At 41.6% G+C, this 16,863-nt stretch overlaps 1 protein-coding gene across 1 annotated transcript in view; it reads left to right on the top strand.

Moving 5' to 3' along the window:
- camkmt (calmodulin-lysine N-methyltransferase) overlaps positions 1–16,863 on the top strand; it is a 120,585-nt gene that overhangs the window by 1,070 nt on the left and 102,652 nt on the right. The window contains exons 2-3 of the mRNA XM_030071062.1: positions 1,069–1,247; positions 3,509–3,573. Coding sequence (XP_029926922.1) covers positions 1,069–1,247; positions 3,509–3,573 — 244 coding nt within the window. The remainder of the gene's footprint in view (positions 1–1,068; positions 1,248–3,508; positions 3,574–16,863) is intronic.

The raw sequence follows: 16,863 nt of genomic DNA, 5'->3' as shown, positions 1-16,863 counted from the left end.
ATTAAATTAGGAAAAGTCATTAAAAATGAAGCAGAAAAAGATCTTAATCATGTATTTACAGGCGCTAAACATTGAATGGGGTCAAATTGATCCCAAAGATAATACAAGGGTTAATTGTAGCAAGAGGAACAAGCAGATGTTTTAGCATCAAGCTGTCATTAGGTATGTGTGAGGCCTTTCTGTCATTTGGTGCATAAATCTCATAGATCCCATAATTATGCAGATATCCTGTAGAGCATAGATCCCATCCCATATGCAGCTTCTGTCACCTCTGGCTGCAGACTGTAAGCAGCATTGCGTGGTTAGAGGACAGTGTGCACTGTAGCAGTAATGTTATTCAAGGTCTTTTACTTTTTCCATTCATGGGCATTCCACAGTTACACTTGGCTGGAGTCCCTGCAAAGAGGCCGTCTCACATTCTGTACTTCTTTCCTCTGGCATAGTAATGCCTGAATTCCACCAGGGTTCACTGAGTGTTGTTATCATTTATGCATTAAGAAATTAATACACACATGTTTCCTTTGTGTAGCTTCCATCTCCAGATGCCAGAATGATATAATGAACAATATTTTTGCTAGTATCAGTTAACATTGAAACACAAATTTGCAACAAATGTGCAGCAGTGTCACTCTGCACACAATAGACTACACTGAACACCGCAATGCCAAAGACGACAGCTTTAGGTTGCTCTTCAGGTTTCTTCCAACCAGCCACCAATAGCTGAACACCGGCAGGATCAGTTTCAGAGGCAAAACAATGACCTACGACTAGAGAAGAATGATCTTATCTCCTAAATGCTTACAGGAAATGCCAGCTCCTCTTTCTGTCTGAGCAGGGTGTCCTCTTTAGAGCTGCTGCTGTGTTGGTTTCAAAACAAAGTTAGGATTGGTGTGACCAATCATTCAGATCATTCAACTTTTTTTTGTTGCAACAGGGGAAGACATACACACATGCTCATAAAAACAGAATGGATAATATTCCCAAAGTCTCTTATATCACTGAACACTGACTTTAGGTAATCCATCTTATGTTTTTCCTTTTCTCCCCTCAACCCCTTGTCTTTCTCAGGTGTTGCGTCAGAAGCAGGTGGACAGTCTGGAGGTCAAGCAGGTGTCTGTGCGCAGGTTTGCCACCTTTGACCTTTTTATGAGAAAAAGGGTTATGAGTCCAGAACCTGGTGACAACGCAGGTGACCGCTGGGTGGAGTACAGAAGTATCGCCTTTCCAGAGTACAGTGCCTTACTAAGGTATATGCACATAAATGCACATATATATGGTACAAATTTCATGTCATTGTAGATGAGGAGCCTTGACCTAGTGCTGATGAAGTGACAGCATCAGTGGGCTCAAGATGATTTTTTCTAATGTGGATCTGTTCGCTAATCTTTTCATGAACTGAGTGGGGAACCAAACTAGAGGGGAGTGTCAGTAGAAATCAGGTGGTGCAGTGCAGTTTTCTTATCAAAAATGAAGCTTGCTCCTCCACTTACTCTGACCATGTCTGAGTGCAGGCATTTCATTGTGTTTCTGTTTGTGATGGTTCATGTGCACAAGGACCTCTTCATGTATGTTGCATTTGCCTATTTCGCCTTATAGTTCAAGTTCTTCAACCAGTAGCCTCATTTACATGTATATTGAGCCTGTAGATGGAATGGAATTTTGGCAGTACTGGGAGTAAGGCACAGTCCATGTAAACACAGTATTCTGACAATATAAATGTGATTTTGGTCATAATTGAAGCAAGCATAACCACAGTAACATACATAGTGCTCTAATTTCCAAGTACATTACTAGAAACCAGTTGGAATAACTACATCTTACTCACATTTCCTGAAGTTGTGTATGGTAGAGGGGACTTGTAGTCTCTACTGGGATGCATTAAGGGTGATATTTACATTATCTGCCATCCACAACTGCTTGCAGGATATATGAGTCATCCCTTCCAGTCATCAAAGTCAGTATGGCCATCTTGAATGTGGTAGGACAGGCATACTATGTGCAAGCTGTAATTTTACAGAGGTCATGCACTTTTTCAAAGCTCTGCACAACTGCATATGCTTCAAGCAAGATGGATACTTCGAAGAAATCATACATAATTAGCACCATGCTCTTGCAAAAAAGATGTGTAAACCTGTTTACAGTGCTGTTGTGCATGTAAAACCTGTCTATAGAGTATAAGTCAGTATTCCACACCGCTTTTATACTGTTTATACTGTGCAGATTACAGTCATCATCAGGAGTAAGGGAGCATGGACAGTGACAGGAGGGCCAAACGGTGAATGCAGCTCCTCTCTAGAGTTGTGTCTCCACTTTACACCACTTAATTCCCTCAGAATCACACCTGTTCCCACCAATCCCCACTGTGTATCCACATCCAAATATGCCTAGAGGAGTGACAGTTGCATGTCTCATATTTCTCTTTCTGCACTACCAGCAGCATCTTAAGTATGACTTTATATTATTGCAGACTTATGGCTGTAATATTTCTGGCTAAGTTTGGTAGTGGAAGGAAAGGAAACTAGTTCTTCTTTAAAAAAGGCAATTTACTCTATTCTTTCTGGATATTTGAAGTATGTACTCCTTGGATCACAGGGAGTTGTCATTTATATAATCATTTAAATGGCTTAATTTAATTATTGTCGGTTTTTACCAGTAGTTACATTAATATGTGCATATAATTGTAGCTAACAACTAACTGAATGCCACCTTTCTAATTACTTACATAAAATAAACTATAGGCAATGGACAAAATAATGGAAGCACATTATATTGCTTTACAAAGTTAATTGTATTTCCACATGTGGTTATTACATAAATCATCATTGTCCATTGTGCATCATTACTAACACAGGCCATGATAGTAGGGATTTCAGTACATCCAGAAACATTAATTCACCTTAAAAAGAGAAATCCATCATCTTCCCTTGGTGTCATATGGAGTATACTTTTATTCACACCCTGAAATTCTACACCAGCCAGACAAGGGCATTAATTTCCTCCAGGGAGAAGCTTTTTACGGTGCACCTGCTCTGGACTGGCAGCAGTGCTTGCGCTCGGACTTTCATTCACAAAAATAGGGCCCACATACACATACACAACACTATACGTAGAATCACAATGCACAGTGTTTTTACTTTGGACCCAAAGAACAAAGTAATTAATGAAATGTTGAAATACATTTGCAAACATGTGAGACTTTTTTTTGCACATTTTGAACTTGAATGCTTCTGCTTCCTTAAAACTGTAGCTACAACTCAGCCATTACTGCTTCCCAAATCTAGAATTACAGCATCATACATCAAATCTGCACTCTGTAGCATTCTTCTTTTGACGCTCCCCTTGGGAATGTGAGAACGGATCTGCAAACCTAGAAGGGAAAACAGTGTCATCAGTTTAGAACTGGGATCAAAGTTTCATGTCTTGTTCAGCTGTCTGTCAAAGTAAAAGGGACAACAGTGTAATGTTGTGGGCCAGTGTGTAATGTTTCTGTATTGTTTCTGTTTCTCAGGGATAACCTGGGGCCTCTCAGAGTGGATGAAGTGCTCAATAGTTTTGACAACACCGGAAATGTTTGTAAGTTCTACTCCTATATTACTATAGGTCTTTTTTCATAATGTGTTTTCATGCATGTGAATGTACTTGGAGGTAGTTTCCAATGCACTTTGACTTTTATCCTATTCTGCTACACACACACACACACACACACGCACGCACACACACACACACACACACACACACTTTCTACAACTTTGGAGTTAGTGTCATGCTGTGTGCTGCTAGTGTTTGATTGATAGTTTGATGCAGGTGGTTTGATTCCATCACCTGGAATGGGTGTGTGTCTCTTGTGTGGCTTCTGCAACAGTGTATCATGTGCTCATTCCTCCCAACTACCTTCAAATGTCCTTTGGAAAGAGAGTGGGCAGCAGTCGGGGTATTGCTTCAGTCGACAGTGATGAGTGGTTTGGGAGAAAGGAGAGAGCATGACACGAGTAGGGATTGGTACATACTCTGATGATGCGAAGTGGAATAACGTCGCCTGAAACGCAAGAGCCTTGATTTCACCTTGATTCTGTGAGCCACTGCTCTTATCTCCCATTAAAGGTGTTTTAGTTTACTCCTAGTTCAGTTTAATGCAATTTATGTCTGTTTTGCTCAATCCACTATTTCTCCCAGAGAGGCAACAGAAATACATTCACAGAGACATTTCAACTAGGCATGCAGGCCTGCTGGTCTACTGTGGTGTCATCAGTGAAAATAAGACCATGATGTCCAGTCACTCTGCAGTTTTGAGTAGCGATCCATTCAAAGACCATACCGGTGATTTTACATGTTTGTACAGTTTACTACAATTTACCCACATTTTACATTACAACAAACCTTTTTGCAGATCATTTGGCAATACTTAAGATGTCACAACATATAATCTTGATTTCAAATTTGAATTTTTGGTTGAAACAACCCTATAATGTTCTGCTTCTGTGGCTAGTAAAATTGATGCCATTCATAAACCATGGAACTGATTTGCACAGTGTAAACTAAATGTTTCCCCGGGGACTATTTTCTGGCCATTTCATACTGTCAAAATTAAACTGATTCAAGTCAACAAAACACAACAGTGCTGCTGCTTTTAGGAAAACTAATGTGGACAACTTTATTATGGTGATAGAATACTGGTATGAAGAAAGTTTGAAGTCTCTGAAAGTTCATTTTCATATCGTGGAATCTATAATGCAACTACTTGCTTTGAGGAAATATTACCAGAAACATGAAGTTTATACATTTTGTAGATATTATGTTAAACATGCAAAATCACTGGTATGATCCTTTTAAGGTGGATTATATAATAAAGTTGCTAACTATAATGAGTTGTGAATACTTTTTAGTATGTAAATTAGATCCAGTTACACTTGCATTTCTTAATAAGGCAGTCTTACTTAGATTAATTAGTGAGTTCTAACCATGCATTATTAAAAACTACAATTATATAAAATGATGTTATGATACTGATTTAGCCCCCCAGACTTACTGTATTGACACCGTGCTTGTGTGCGATCCCTTTGAAATCATTAACCTCTTTTTGTGCAAATCCATCCTCATAGCCATGTGATGGGTTCTGACAAAGGTCATGGGTCAGCATTAACCAATGGCTCTGCAGGACCCAGGGTTAGAGGTGAAGGCCATAGCTAGGGGCTATTGCACTGTGAACCAGGATCAGCCTATACGTCCTGACAGAGCACAGTGGCAGCTCTCGTTACAACCTGCTAGAACAGATAATTGTTTTTCTCCATGAGGAGACAGTGGGATCGATAACTTTTTTCATTTGGAGGTGGAACAATGGGAGCTGGCATTGTTTGTTTGGCTCTGCCTTGCAGCGCTCTTGTGGTCTTCAGTGTGTTCCTGTGATATTTATTGATATCTTGTAACCTCTCGCCTTCTCTCTTTTCCGGCTTCCTTTAATACATTCTTATGGGTCTTCCCGAACTCCTCCCTCACTCCACACATCCTCTCTGTGCTTATACCCCTTACCTCCTCCAACCCCCTTTCCCACCCTCCCCTTTTCACCATTGCCCCTCTTCCTGCCTTCCACCCCTCTGCCCCCCTCACCTCCCAGCTGGAGGTATGCTTGGCCAGATGGGTAACTGAGTTCCTGACCTGGCCAGTGGATTAGCACAGCCGGAGATGGGAGGGAAGACGGGGGGAGAAGAGAAAAGGGGAGAAAAGGAGAGGGTACTAGGCATGCCAGAGGTGGTGTGTGTGCATGTGTGTGTGTGTGTGGAATGGAGACCCACTAGCAAGGGGACCCTGCTCCTCAGACAATAAGCCAGCCATCTCCCTCCTACGCCCCCCCAATCTCTGTCATAGACTTTCGGGGGGAGATGTTTGGGGCTAGTAATGCGTGAGATCAATTAGGATTGGTTGAGAGGAGGCTCTGAAAGGCCCAGAGGTGACCCTGTCAGAGCCCTGGGGGTTTGTATGTAGGGGTGGGGGGACAGAGAGAACAATCTTCTAAACATACACTCATACACACCTCTATGTGTGTGCTCACATGTTCACAAAGATATACAGCCATGCATATATGCATGCATACACAAACACTGCCACACTCATGCAGACTCACATGCACACGCACATCCACTGCTCCCGTGATCACTCCCATTCCACTTTTTCCACTATCTTGGTAATCCCCCACCCCTGAGGTGTGGACAAGCCCAAATCCTAGGGGTCCTTGTACTCCTGAATAGCAGGCTAAAACGCCGGGCCGGATTATCCTGCTGCCTCCAAAATGTGTGGACTCAGCTTAAAAGTGTCCCCCCATAACCCTCTCTCCAGGCTATTGTGTTTGTCCTACCACCGATCTCACATGTGAACAATATGTTTTTTCTTAAGATGACGATAAGCTGGAGTCAATGGGGTGTCATTTCAAGATCAAAAGAGTAGGGGAAGAGTCTCAATGAAGATTATTTAGAAAATGGAGTCTTCTGAAGAGGTTGGTGTACAGAAGAGCTTACCGTACTCCACATCTGTCCTCAGAAATGTCCTTAGTGAAAGATATATATCTAAGATAACATCATTTTCCCAAGAAGGCCTGAGTAAACTAGTTGTCAACCTACCATTTTGAATATTTGTTTGACTTATCTTTCAATTTATCCATTTCTTGAAAGCCATTTTTTTGACTAGATAATTCAAGCTCACCTAGCTAGGTCAAATTCTCCAAACCATAAACCGTATGCAAGACTCAACATTTAAAAGAGAATACTGTCATTTATAATAATCTTTTATTTGATATTGTCTTTGACTAGTTTATGCATTGTTTTTTTTTAACATTTACTCATCTTTCACTGTTTGTAAAATTCAAACTTTACAGTGTCAAAGCATTCTTGTAAATAACTGCTGTTTCAGCAAATAAAAAGATGTGAATATGACAAGTTTGAAGGTATTATTTTCGCAGGAGACTTACATTTCTCCCTGTCAGTGTTGGATAATACATGCAATGATATGGAAACTCTCAACATGAGCATCAAGAAGAAAAAAAAAATTATAACCCACCTTTGACTAACCCATGCTGTTTCATGGTTATCAGGATGGTTATTAGCCTGGGCAAATTTCAATTTTTGGTGAACAGTTTTTCATATAACAATATTGAAAGGCAGCCATGTGCTATGGCATCCCAGGAGTTGGCAGGTTTTCACTACTACTTAGTTTAATTGGTTATTTCCTCTTCTCAGCTTAAAGTTGTGCTAATCAGTGAAATCATCTGCTATAGCTGAATGTTGAACTGAAAGCCTGCAGACTTGGACCTCCGTGGCACATGGATTCCAGGACAAATGGCAGCAAAAAGCATTTCTGATGGTAGGAAAATGAGTCCTGGTGTCTGAAACAATGCTATCTGTGCATAGACAGCATAATGTAAATGAGAGAGGCAAGCTGGGTGACTGACACAAGCTTAAAATATACCATTATTATCAGACTAAAATTTAAATTAGGCTGAAATTGATCCCTGAGTGCCAACGTGAATTTGAACAGAAAAGGATTACATCTTGTTGGTAGAGACCCTAAAATGTTGGGCCTATTTTGGATTGGCCCGATCACTCTAAACTTTCTGAACTCTGAACTCTTGACCTTCTTCATCCTTTGTGCTGACAGTTGGGGCTTGTAATTGTAAGAGGGGATCTTGTAAGGGTGTTGTTTGAGGTTTTAGGGGTATTTGTTTCCTGCTAGGGATCAGCATTTTAGCACACAATTCAGGCCTTCGGGGGCAGGATGACCTGCAAGAATGTGTCAGAAGAGATATGCGTGTGTGTGTGTGTGTGTGTGTGTGTGTGTGTGTGGGAGTGCAGGGGTGTTTGTTGAGAAGGTTTAGTCTTATGACTTGTTGACCTTACAGGGCTTTTGTAAGAGCTTGTTGGGCTGTGGGGTTACTTGTTGGATTCATGTTGCAGGTAGAGACTACAAGAATGTTCCCCTGAATGTGCACGCACGCACACACGCACACACACACACACACACACACACACACACACACACACACACACACACACACACACACACACATCCACATATTTATGCACACAATCACTTATAATCATGCTTCCTGCATGCTGGTGTTTGGAGCTCTATATTGGTAGCCATCAGACAGTTTCATAGCAGTGTGTTCCCTGTGATTGTGTATGTGTATATGTATGTGTGTGTGTGTGTGTCTGTGTGTTTGTGTATATTCCAGAGCCAGGCAGTCTAATGAAGCCTAATTGAATCTTCCGCAATGCAGCTGTCATTGTCTGAATATCTGCTAGCTGTTCAGCCTTTCAGACATCCTCATTATCCCCCACAGATTTCACCTATCATTCCCACTGCTTAATACTATAAGCCCAAAATGTGTGTGTTTTTGTGCGTGTGCATGTGTGTATGTATGTGTAGTTTTGCTGTTAAGGTTTTTTTTTTGCTGTGAGTGTATGAGTGATTATCCAGTGTGTATTGGGTTTGGAGGAGACAGAGAGATGGGGGGAGAAAAGATGAATGGGGGCATGGATAATATATTTAGTATGTGAACTGGACCCAGAGACATCCAGTCAAATAAGCCAATTATGACTGACTATACACAGATCACAGCCTGTTTCTGTTACTTCCTGTTGCAGTGTAGAACAGGTGTGTGTGTGTGTGTGTGTGTGTGTGTGTGTGTGTGTGTGTGTGTGTGTGTGCGTGTGTGTGTGTGTGCATGTGTGTATCTGTATCCAAATTGGCTCTGTCACAGACATGTAAGCATGTTTTATGTGTTTCACCAGTGCTGGAGTGTTCTTGGTGAGTGTGTGTGTGTGTGTGTGTGTGTGTGTGTACGCACATGCATGTGTGTATGTTTTAATAGGTGCCCCCTGTAGCCTCCCCTTGTGCCAAGCCTTTAGCGGGGCCCTGTTTGCATAATTATGTTAATTCACTGTGCCATAGTGCTAATTAGACCTTGTTAGACAATAGTGCTAGACTGGGAGCTGGCAGGCACACACACACGCTCAGACTGTTGTGTCAGTGACAAGGTTTGTGGTCCCCCTCTGGGCTGTTTATAGCATGCTCTCTATAGAAGTGGTTCTCAACTGGTGTGCTGTGGACTGAGCTCAGGTGTCCCTTACGGTTCAGGCTAGATTTAATGGATTGAAATCCAATGTGTTCCTTGGCCAGCACTTCTTTATATTTTCCTACCTCCGTTTGTTTGATTGTACCACGCTGTGACAATAAATAATAAAGTTCGCCACAGTTTACTTTCAGTTCCATGTCTACCATCTATTCAATTATGATCTATTCAGTTCACTCTAAGTCCCTTAGTTACAAAGATAGATATTGACGGAATCATTTGTTTTGAGAATATTGACTGATTATTGTGAGGTAGGATTTATTTTTTTCCAAAATTGGGATGAAACATTTTGAAATAAAAGCCTTCAAATTTTAACTGCAGTTCATACACTATGATAATAATAGTAGTGCCCACATTCTCAGTAATTTCTTGACAGACTCGATCTAAGTCCCTTGTTGTTGCAGTAGTTTAACAGCTTTTGAATTAAGAGAATCCGATTCATAAAATGAATCAATTTGAAAAAAAAAAAAAAAATACTCACCACAGTTTTGTCTCATGGTGTGTAATACATGTCTGGCTAATAGGCTGCAGGAGAGCATGAATACATGGAAATGAGCTACAATACCTGCCTTGTGTCTAACGGTAAAAGCAACTGTTTTGCAATTGCAGATGTATTTTCCTGCAGCATATGACCTCTGGTCACTGTTGTTTAGCATGCTGGGGTTCTGCATCACACCCCAGCATGTTAAACAGCACTACGCTGGGGCAATTCATTCAAAATCTGCATTTTCTCAACTTGTGACTTGGTGTAATCATTGTTTTAGCAGCACTGGTTTTTGATGGAAAGGCTACTACAACGTGAGAAAAAATGGTTGGTAAAAATGATCGGCCACACAGTAGACAGCCTCCCAATGGACAGTAACTTCCTCCCCGAGAACTTTTTATATCGCGATTTTATTTTGTCGGTAGTTTTTGTGCTTTGGGTTTCCTTCAGACTTAATCACAATACTAATTTTATTGACAACTGAAGTTTTATTCGGAAAGGTACAGTACAGGCCAAAAGTTTGGACACACCTTCTCATTCAATGCGTTTTCTTTATTTTCATGACTATTTACATTGTAGATTCTCACTGAAGGAATCAAAACTATGAATGAACACATGTGGAGTTATGTACTTAACAAAAAAAGGTGAAATAACTGAAAACATGTTTTATATTCTAGTTTCTTCAAAATAGCCACCCTTTGCTCTGATTACTGCTTTGCACACTCTTGGCATTCTCTCGATGAGCTTCAAGAGGTAGTCACCTGAAATGGTTTTCACTTCACAGGTGTGCCTTATCAGGGTTAATTAGTGGAATTTCTTGCTTTATCAATGGGGTTGGGACCATCAGTTGTGTTGTGCAGAAGTCAGGTTACTACACAGCCGACAGCCCTATTGGACAACTGTTAAAATTCATATTATGGCAAGAACCAATCAGCTAACTAAAGAAAAACGAGTGGCCATCATTACTTTAAGAAATGAAGGTCAGTCAGTCCGGAAAATTGCAAAAACTTTAACTGTGTCCCCAAGTGGAGTCGCAAAAACCGTGATGGTGTGGGGGTGTTTTGCTGGTGACACTGTTGGGGATTTATTCAAAATTGAAGGCGCACTGAACCAGCATGGCTACCACAGCATCCTGCAGCGACATGCCATCCCATCCGGTTTGCGTTTAGTTGCACGATCATTTATTTTTCAACAGGACAATGACCCCAAACACACCTCCAGGCTGTGTAAGGGCTATTTGACCAAGAAGGAGAGTGATGGAGTGCTGCGGCAGATGACCTGGCCTCCACAGTCACCGGACCTGAACCCAATCGAGATGGTTTGGGGTGAGCTGGACCGCAGAGTGAAGGCAAAGGGGCCAACAAGTGCTAAACACCTCTGGGAACTCCTTCAAGACTGTTGGAAAACCATTTCAGGTGACTACCTCTTGAAGCTCATCGAGAGAATGCCAAGAGTGTGCAAAGCAGTAATCAGAGCAAAGGGTGGCTATTTTGAAGAAACTAGAATATAAAACATGTTTTCAGCTATTTCACCTTTTTTTGTTAAGTACATAACTCCTCATGTGTTCATTCTTAGTTTTGATTCCTTCAGTGAGAATCTACAATGTAAATAGTCACGAAAATATAGAAAACGCATTGAATGAAAAGGTGTGTCCAAACTTTTGGCCTGTACTGTATATCACATGAAACAATCACTGTGTTTGTCCTATACTGGTTTGTAGTGGGTAAGAAATAACATGACATGATAGCCTTTATAACGTCCCTGCAGTAGGGAGAATTTTGCAGCAGTGGTTGAGTAAATAAATATAGAGGAAGCATTTATGTGGACATTAAGGCGATTGTTTCAAAACCTAGGGAGTCATACCAGGCATAATTAAATGCCATTTGTTAGAAATGTATGTTATTTGTATGTTCTTCACTATAGGGCTAAAATAGGGGGTTCAAATGCTGTCATTTCAGATCTTATTTAGCCAGTGCCACTGCAATTGTTTCTTAGTCTGTAATTTAACCACTGAACATGAAAAGACAGTCACACAATAAGTAAATGTGCCTCTTGTGGCGCATGCTTGCTTCTGTGTGTGTGTGTGTGTGTGTGTGTGTGTGTGTGTGTGTGTGTCACTCTGCGGTGGTGGGGTGGGGGTCGGGTGGGGTGTAAGCAAGACTTGAATGGTTTCAGGGCACGTTGGAAGACTTGCCGGTTGACTTAATTGAAAGTAATTGTTTTTTCTTCTTGTCTCCTCCATCGGCTCATTGGAGGAAACAGGCAAGAGGGACTTGCCTACGAGGTATGAAGTAGTGTGGGGTGTGAGAAGCTTCTCGACACTCGGGAAGTAAGCTGTCTCCACTCTGTGTCCGGAAACAATTTGACGCTAATGTGCAGACACGGGGATAAACATGCGCATGCGTGTATACACACATCTGTGCACACGCACGCACAGATGCATGCACAACAGACCAGACCAGACCAGACATTCCCTGCAGTAACCCGCCCTTTTGACTCTGAGCACAATAGGGATTGAAGGTGAACTGTTGGGTGTAACTTTGCTCTGGGAGTCCTCTCCCATTATAGACAGCAGTTGATTAAGGTGTAGATGCGCATGACTGTGAGTGTGTGTGCGTGTGTGTATGTGTGTGTGTGTGTGCACGCACACATTTGTGTGTCCAAATGCGCATGCATGTGTGCACTATTACCAGTAAGCAGTGGGGATTAAGTTCAGGAAATGAGTAGAGCGTTAAAGGGTGCTTCCCTGCCCAGTGCTCCTGCATTGTCACCACTGCTAATACTCAGCTAATTACAAAGACATACTTTAACAGCAAGCTCAGCCTGTAACCCCCCATGTCTCTCCACTCCACACCCTCCCTTACTTGGGTTACCCCCTCACCCTGGAATTAGGGGATGAAATGAAAGAAGGAAAGAAAAAAGAAAGAGTAATAACAGGTCTTTCCCCTCCCTAAAAGCTCACCCTCCCTCTGGACGGATACAATTATTGGATTTTTCTCCATTTAAGTCACCCAGCCCCTGCATGCCCCTCCCTGCAATGTCCTCTATGTAGACTAAGCTCAACCTGCACTGGCCCCTACAATGCATATAACACACACACACACACACACACACACACACACACACATATATGAAGAGAGCGCAAACAATGCTGTTGAGTTGTGCTTGACTCTTGGAGTGTCATCTAATTGGCCAAGTCAGTGTTATATGCTCTGTGTAGTTGTCAGCTGTCCACTGTCCAGCTTTTATACATGCACATGTCTGTATTTGTTTAGCATGAATATATGTGTTTATCATAAAAAAAAGTGATACAGCCAAGCACTTTGGACAGTGACGTGCTCCAACATTGCTTTTAATTCCCATAAAGGCCAGTGAGTGATGCTTTATTGCTCTGCCAACTCTTTTGGTAACCAGGGAGCTATGGATTGTACTTCTTTTTTTTGTTGTTTACAAAATGTATATTTATGTATATTACTTCGATGCATTACGCACACTACTTTTTACGCACACTACTTTTTCAGGTATTTTTATGGATGAATGTATCCCTTTTATATGCATTTATAGAACCAGGTTGGCTTTTAAGTAAAGGATCCTGGTCAGAGGTTAAGGTGGTAGAATAGCCTGCTTGCATACAAATGGATGATAGAATAGAGACTTTTATGTTGGATTTGAAATACAATTTTCTTAATTTTCTTGTTATGTTGAACTGTCTGTTGTTAATGTTAAGATTTAGTCTATCGTGTGTGTTATATAATGCTGCTGAGTGACACCCACATTTACTCCCATGGGGATTAATGAAGTACATCGACAGAATCTTGAAGAAAACTTTTCTGTCAGTACACGCACATAACCACTGTTTCAAAGCCAGTCTGTATTGTGGTGGTACTTGGCTGCCTGTCAATATTGTTTACATCACTGCCTTTATGCAGTAACACTAATGATGCCCACTTGGGTATTCATGCTGTAAATCAAAGCGCAGTACTTTTAGTAGAGGGTGGCACAAAATGACAGCGCTTTAGGTGAAAAACTGGAGACACAGTTTTTAATGCTGCGTCTTGATGCAGGTTGAGACAAAGTGAAGGCCTACATTATAATGTCAAGAAGCTTGAAGCATTTAAATGAGCTATTTAATACATTTACACTGACAATATAATCCATGTGTATTTTTTATTTCACTTCTCTACATGCTCTTTGTACAGTATTGTGTGTGTGTATGTGTGTATGTATGTATGTGTGTGTGTGTGCACGCATGTGTGTGTGTGTGTGTAAGTGAAATTGGTGAGTGTGCTTCCATTAGAGAGCTAAGTGATTAGTGCATGGTAGTTAATTAGGCCCTCCTCTCTCTCGTACCCATGGAGTGCTCACTGTACTCCCAGTGGCGCATGTGAGCACATGCATGTGTGCGTGTGTGTGTACACGTGTGTGTGAATGTCCCTGATGATGTTTTAAAACAAATAGATGATTAATGTGATTAGTGAGTTTGTTGGGGAGTGGAACAGCTAAATGGCTACCATGGCATATGGGACCAGGCTGTGGCTCTATTCCAAACACTCAATATGTCTGTGTGTGTGTGTGTGTGTGTGTATTGTTTATGCCAGCTTGTGTGTAAGTGTTGCCTAGTATTTCATTGGTTTGGCCTTTTTCACCTGCTGTATGTTATCCAGAATTATTCCACAGTTTTTAACTTGTTTCAATTACTAACTTTTTTATGCAGTGAAATAAATACCTCTTTCACAAACACATAAGTAACTTGTTTTCTTTTAACAGTTTTGCCTCCCCCTTAAACTTCATGCCTCCGTCCTCCTCCGCTTGAAGAAAAGAGCGATAGTTTGAGTGAAGGAGAAACCGCCTATCTGTCAGGCTCCAACCTGTCAACATGTCTTTGCCATAGCTGCTAATGTGTTTGCTATTGAGCTAAAGAGCCATTAACTCGCTTAGTGACTCACCATGTAGCATTAGCGCGCAAACTGCTACAGTCACTTGTTCACTCTGTCAATCTCTCTCTCTCTGTCTCCAGACTCCCCAAATAGCCCCACAGGGCCCTTTAGCTGTCAGTCGGCTGTGGTGCTAACCATAAGTTGGTGTTGACGCTAATGGGAGTGCTAAATGCTAATGGGGGCTAGTGCAGGCCTCTGAGGGGAAAATTTTCAAGTTCAAGATTTTCAAGTGGCCCTCTGAGAGACTGCCCTAATCACTAACTAGCTGTAGCATCTCTCTGGGGCTTGAGGCTGTTCGCCTACAGTAGCAGTGCTAACTGCAGTGGCTGTCTGGGAGCTTAGTCTTGCTCTTTATAAGTTTTCATTTTACAGCCTTATTAGTGAGTTTTGAATAAGTGGGCCATTTTGTCTGTTTGAAATGAGTCCCTGGAGGACATTAGGAAGACTAAAAGAAAGAAGCAGCGTCAACAAAACATCCCCAGGGCTCACATATTATACAAAAGGCTGTCTTAATTGAAAATTGCAATGTGATTTTCAGTGTTTTCTTTTGGTTATGAAAGAACTCATTATTTCATGTCTTTTGATGAGTTTTAGAGCCATTTCAGTGGTCCCCCATTACACTTTTCCTCTCTCCACGTCTGCACACACACACAACACACACACACACACACACACACACACACACACACATACACGCGCCTCTATCCATCTGTCCACAGCAGGCCGTGGCGCAACAGGCTTTGTATTTATTTAGTGGGGCTGAATCCCTCCCCTCCCCCAGGGGAGTTGTGAACTTTAGAGACACATTAGGTGGGTGTGGTCACTGTGAGATCCATCACCTCAGGCTGTAAACTGCGGATCCAAGTATAGTTAAAAAATCTCTTTTGGCCTCTAAATCTTTTGGGAGTTAGGGCTGGAAAAACAACATTTTGCACTAGTGGTCCCGAAAGTGATATTTCACTTTGGTAAAATATTTCCTTTATCAACACTCCTGAGAATCCCCTCACTGACAGTCATTTATTTTCCCAGCTCTATCTGTCTATATCCATACTTGTAAACAGTCAGTTTTACTCACTGAAGAGTGTGATTTGGGCCAAAGAATGAATTAATTTCTCTTTAGTCTATATTTCTTTGTAGACTCTTAGTGGTGGTGACAACGGCTGAACAGTTAATCGAAACATTGTTGAAATCACAGCAAGGCCGAGCGCAGTATCCAAATAGCAGGAGCTGCAATGTTTTGATAAAGGTTAAATGTTTGACTATGAGCCATTTTAAATGAAGAATTGAGATGCTACAGAGATGTCCTGGTCCATAAATCTTTTTTTCTGTAGGCGTAAGAAAATATATTTGTTTGATACATACCCCAGCAAAAATCACATCATCAATTTTATTTTTTTTCAGTGAAAATGAAAATTATCGTGCAAAAATTAGCAGTCGCACTAAAATTTAGAATATCACAGTCACAGTATCTGTCATAATATTTACAGAATCACTTTATTTTTTTTTACTGTAGCCATACCAGTGACCAAAGACCTCCCAAGTAACAGGTAACCCACTCACGGCCTCCAACTGAGGTTGGTGTGCAACAAAAGGTACAAATTATCCCCAAGTGAAATTCTGCTGTAATAGACAGAAATGCTTTTCATTGTAGCTAAGAGAAGAGGCAAAGGGGACAGACTCTGTCACGTTGTCTGTGACGACGGAGGAGCAAACACACGTCTGGTGTGCAGGAGCTGATGTTGCTGTACTAGAATGGTTTTTCAAGGCTCTTTTTTTTTTTTTTTTTTTTTTTTTTTTTTTATCCATGTACGCATTCAGGAATACACATACACATCTGTCAAACCCCACTGCCTCAGCAAGAGAAGAATATACTGTGTGTGTGTGTACTCTGCTTGTAAGTGTGTGTGTGTGTGTGTGTGTGTGTATATGTGTGGGTGTGTCTCAGTTGGGGCAGAAGGGATTACAGGAGGATTGGTGTGCAACCAGGTTACTAGACGGATCCCCTCCAAACTCTCCTCGCTGCCCCACTGGGCCTTTCATCAGGTGTGTGTTTGTGTGTATGTGTGTGTGTATGTGTGTATGTGTGTGTGTGTGTGTGTGTGTGTGTGTGTGTGTGTGTGTGTGTGTGTGTGTGTGTTTGTGTGTGTGTAGTCAGGGCTGGCGCCGAAGAGGGAGGGTCAAGTGCGGGATCACAGATGGAGACATTATGTTTCAGTAATACCCTAGCTCTTCCTCCCTCCCTCTCTGGCTCCCTCTCTCTCTCTCTCTTTCCTGGTCTGCTTTGTCACTTCTTTACTCCTTCCATCAATCTGTCCCTTGTT

Source organism: Myripristis murdjan, chromosome 15 (assembly GCF_902150065.1).
Source record: "Myripristis murdjan chromosome 15, fMyrMur1.1, whole genome shotgun sequence".
NCBI lineage: Eukaryota > Metazoa > Chordata > Actinopteri > Holocentriformes > Holocentridae > Myripristis > Myripristis murdjan.
The sequence above is the reverse complement of the archived record's forward strand: the minus strand, read 5'-3'. Positions and strand labels throughout refer to the sequence as shown.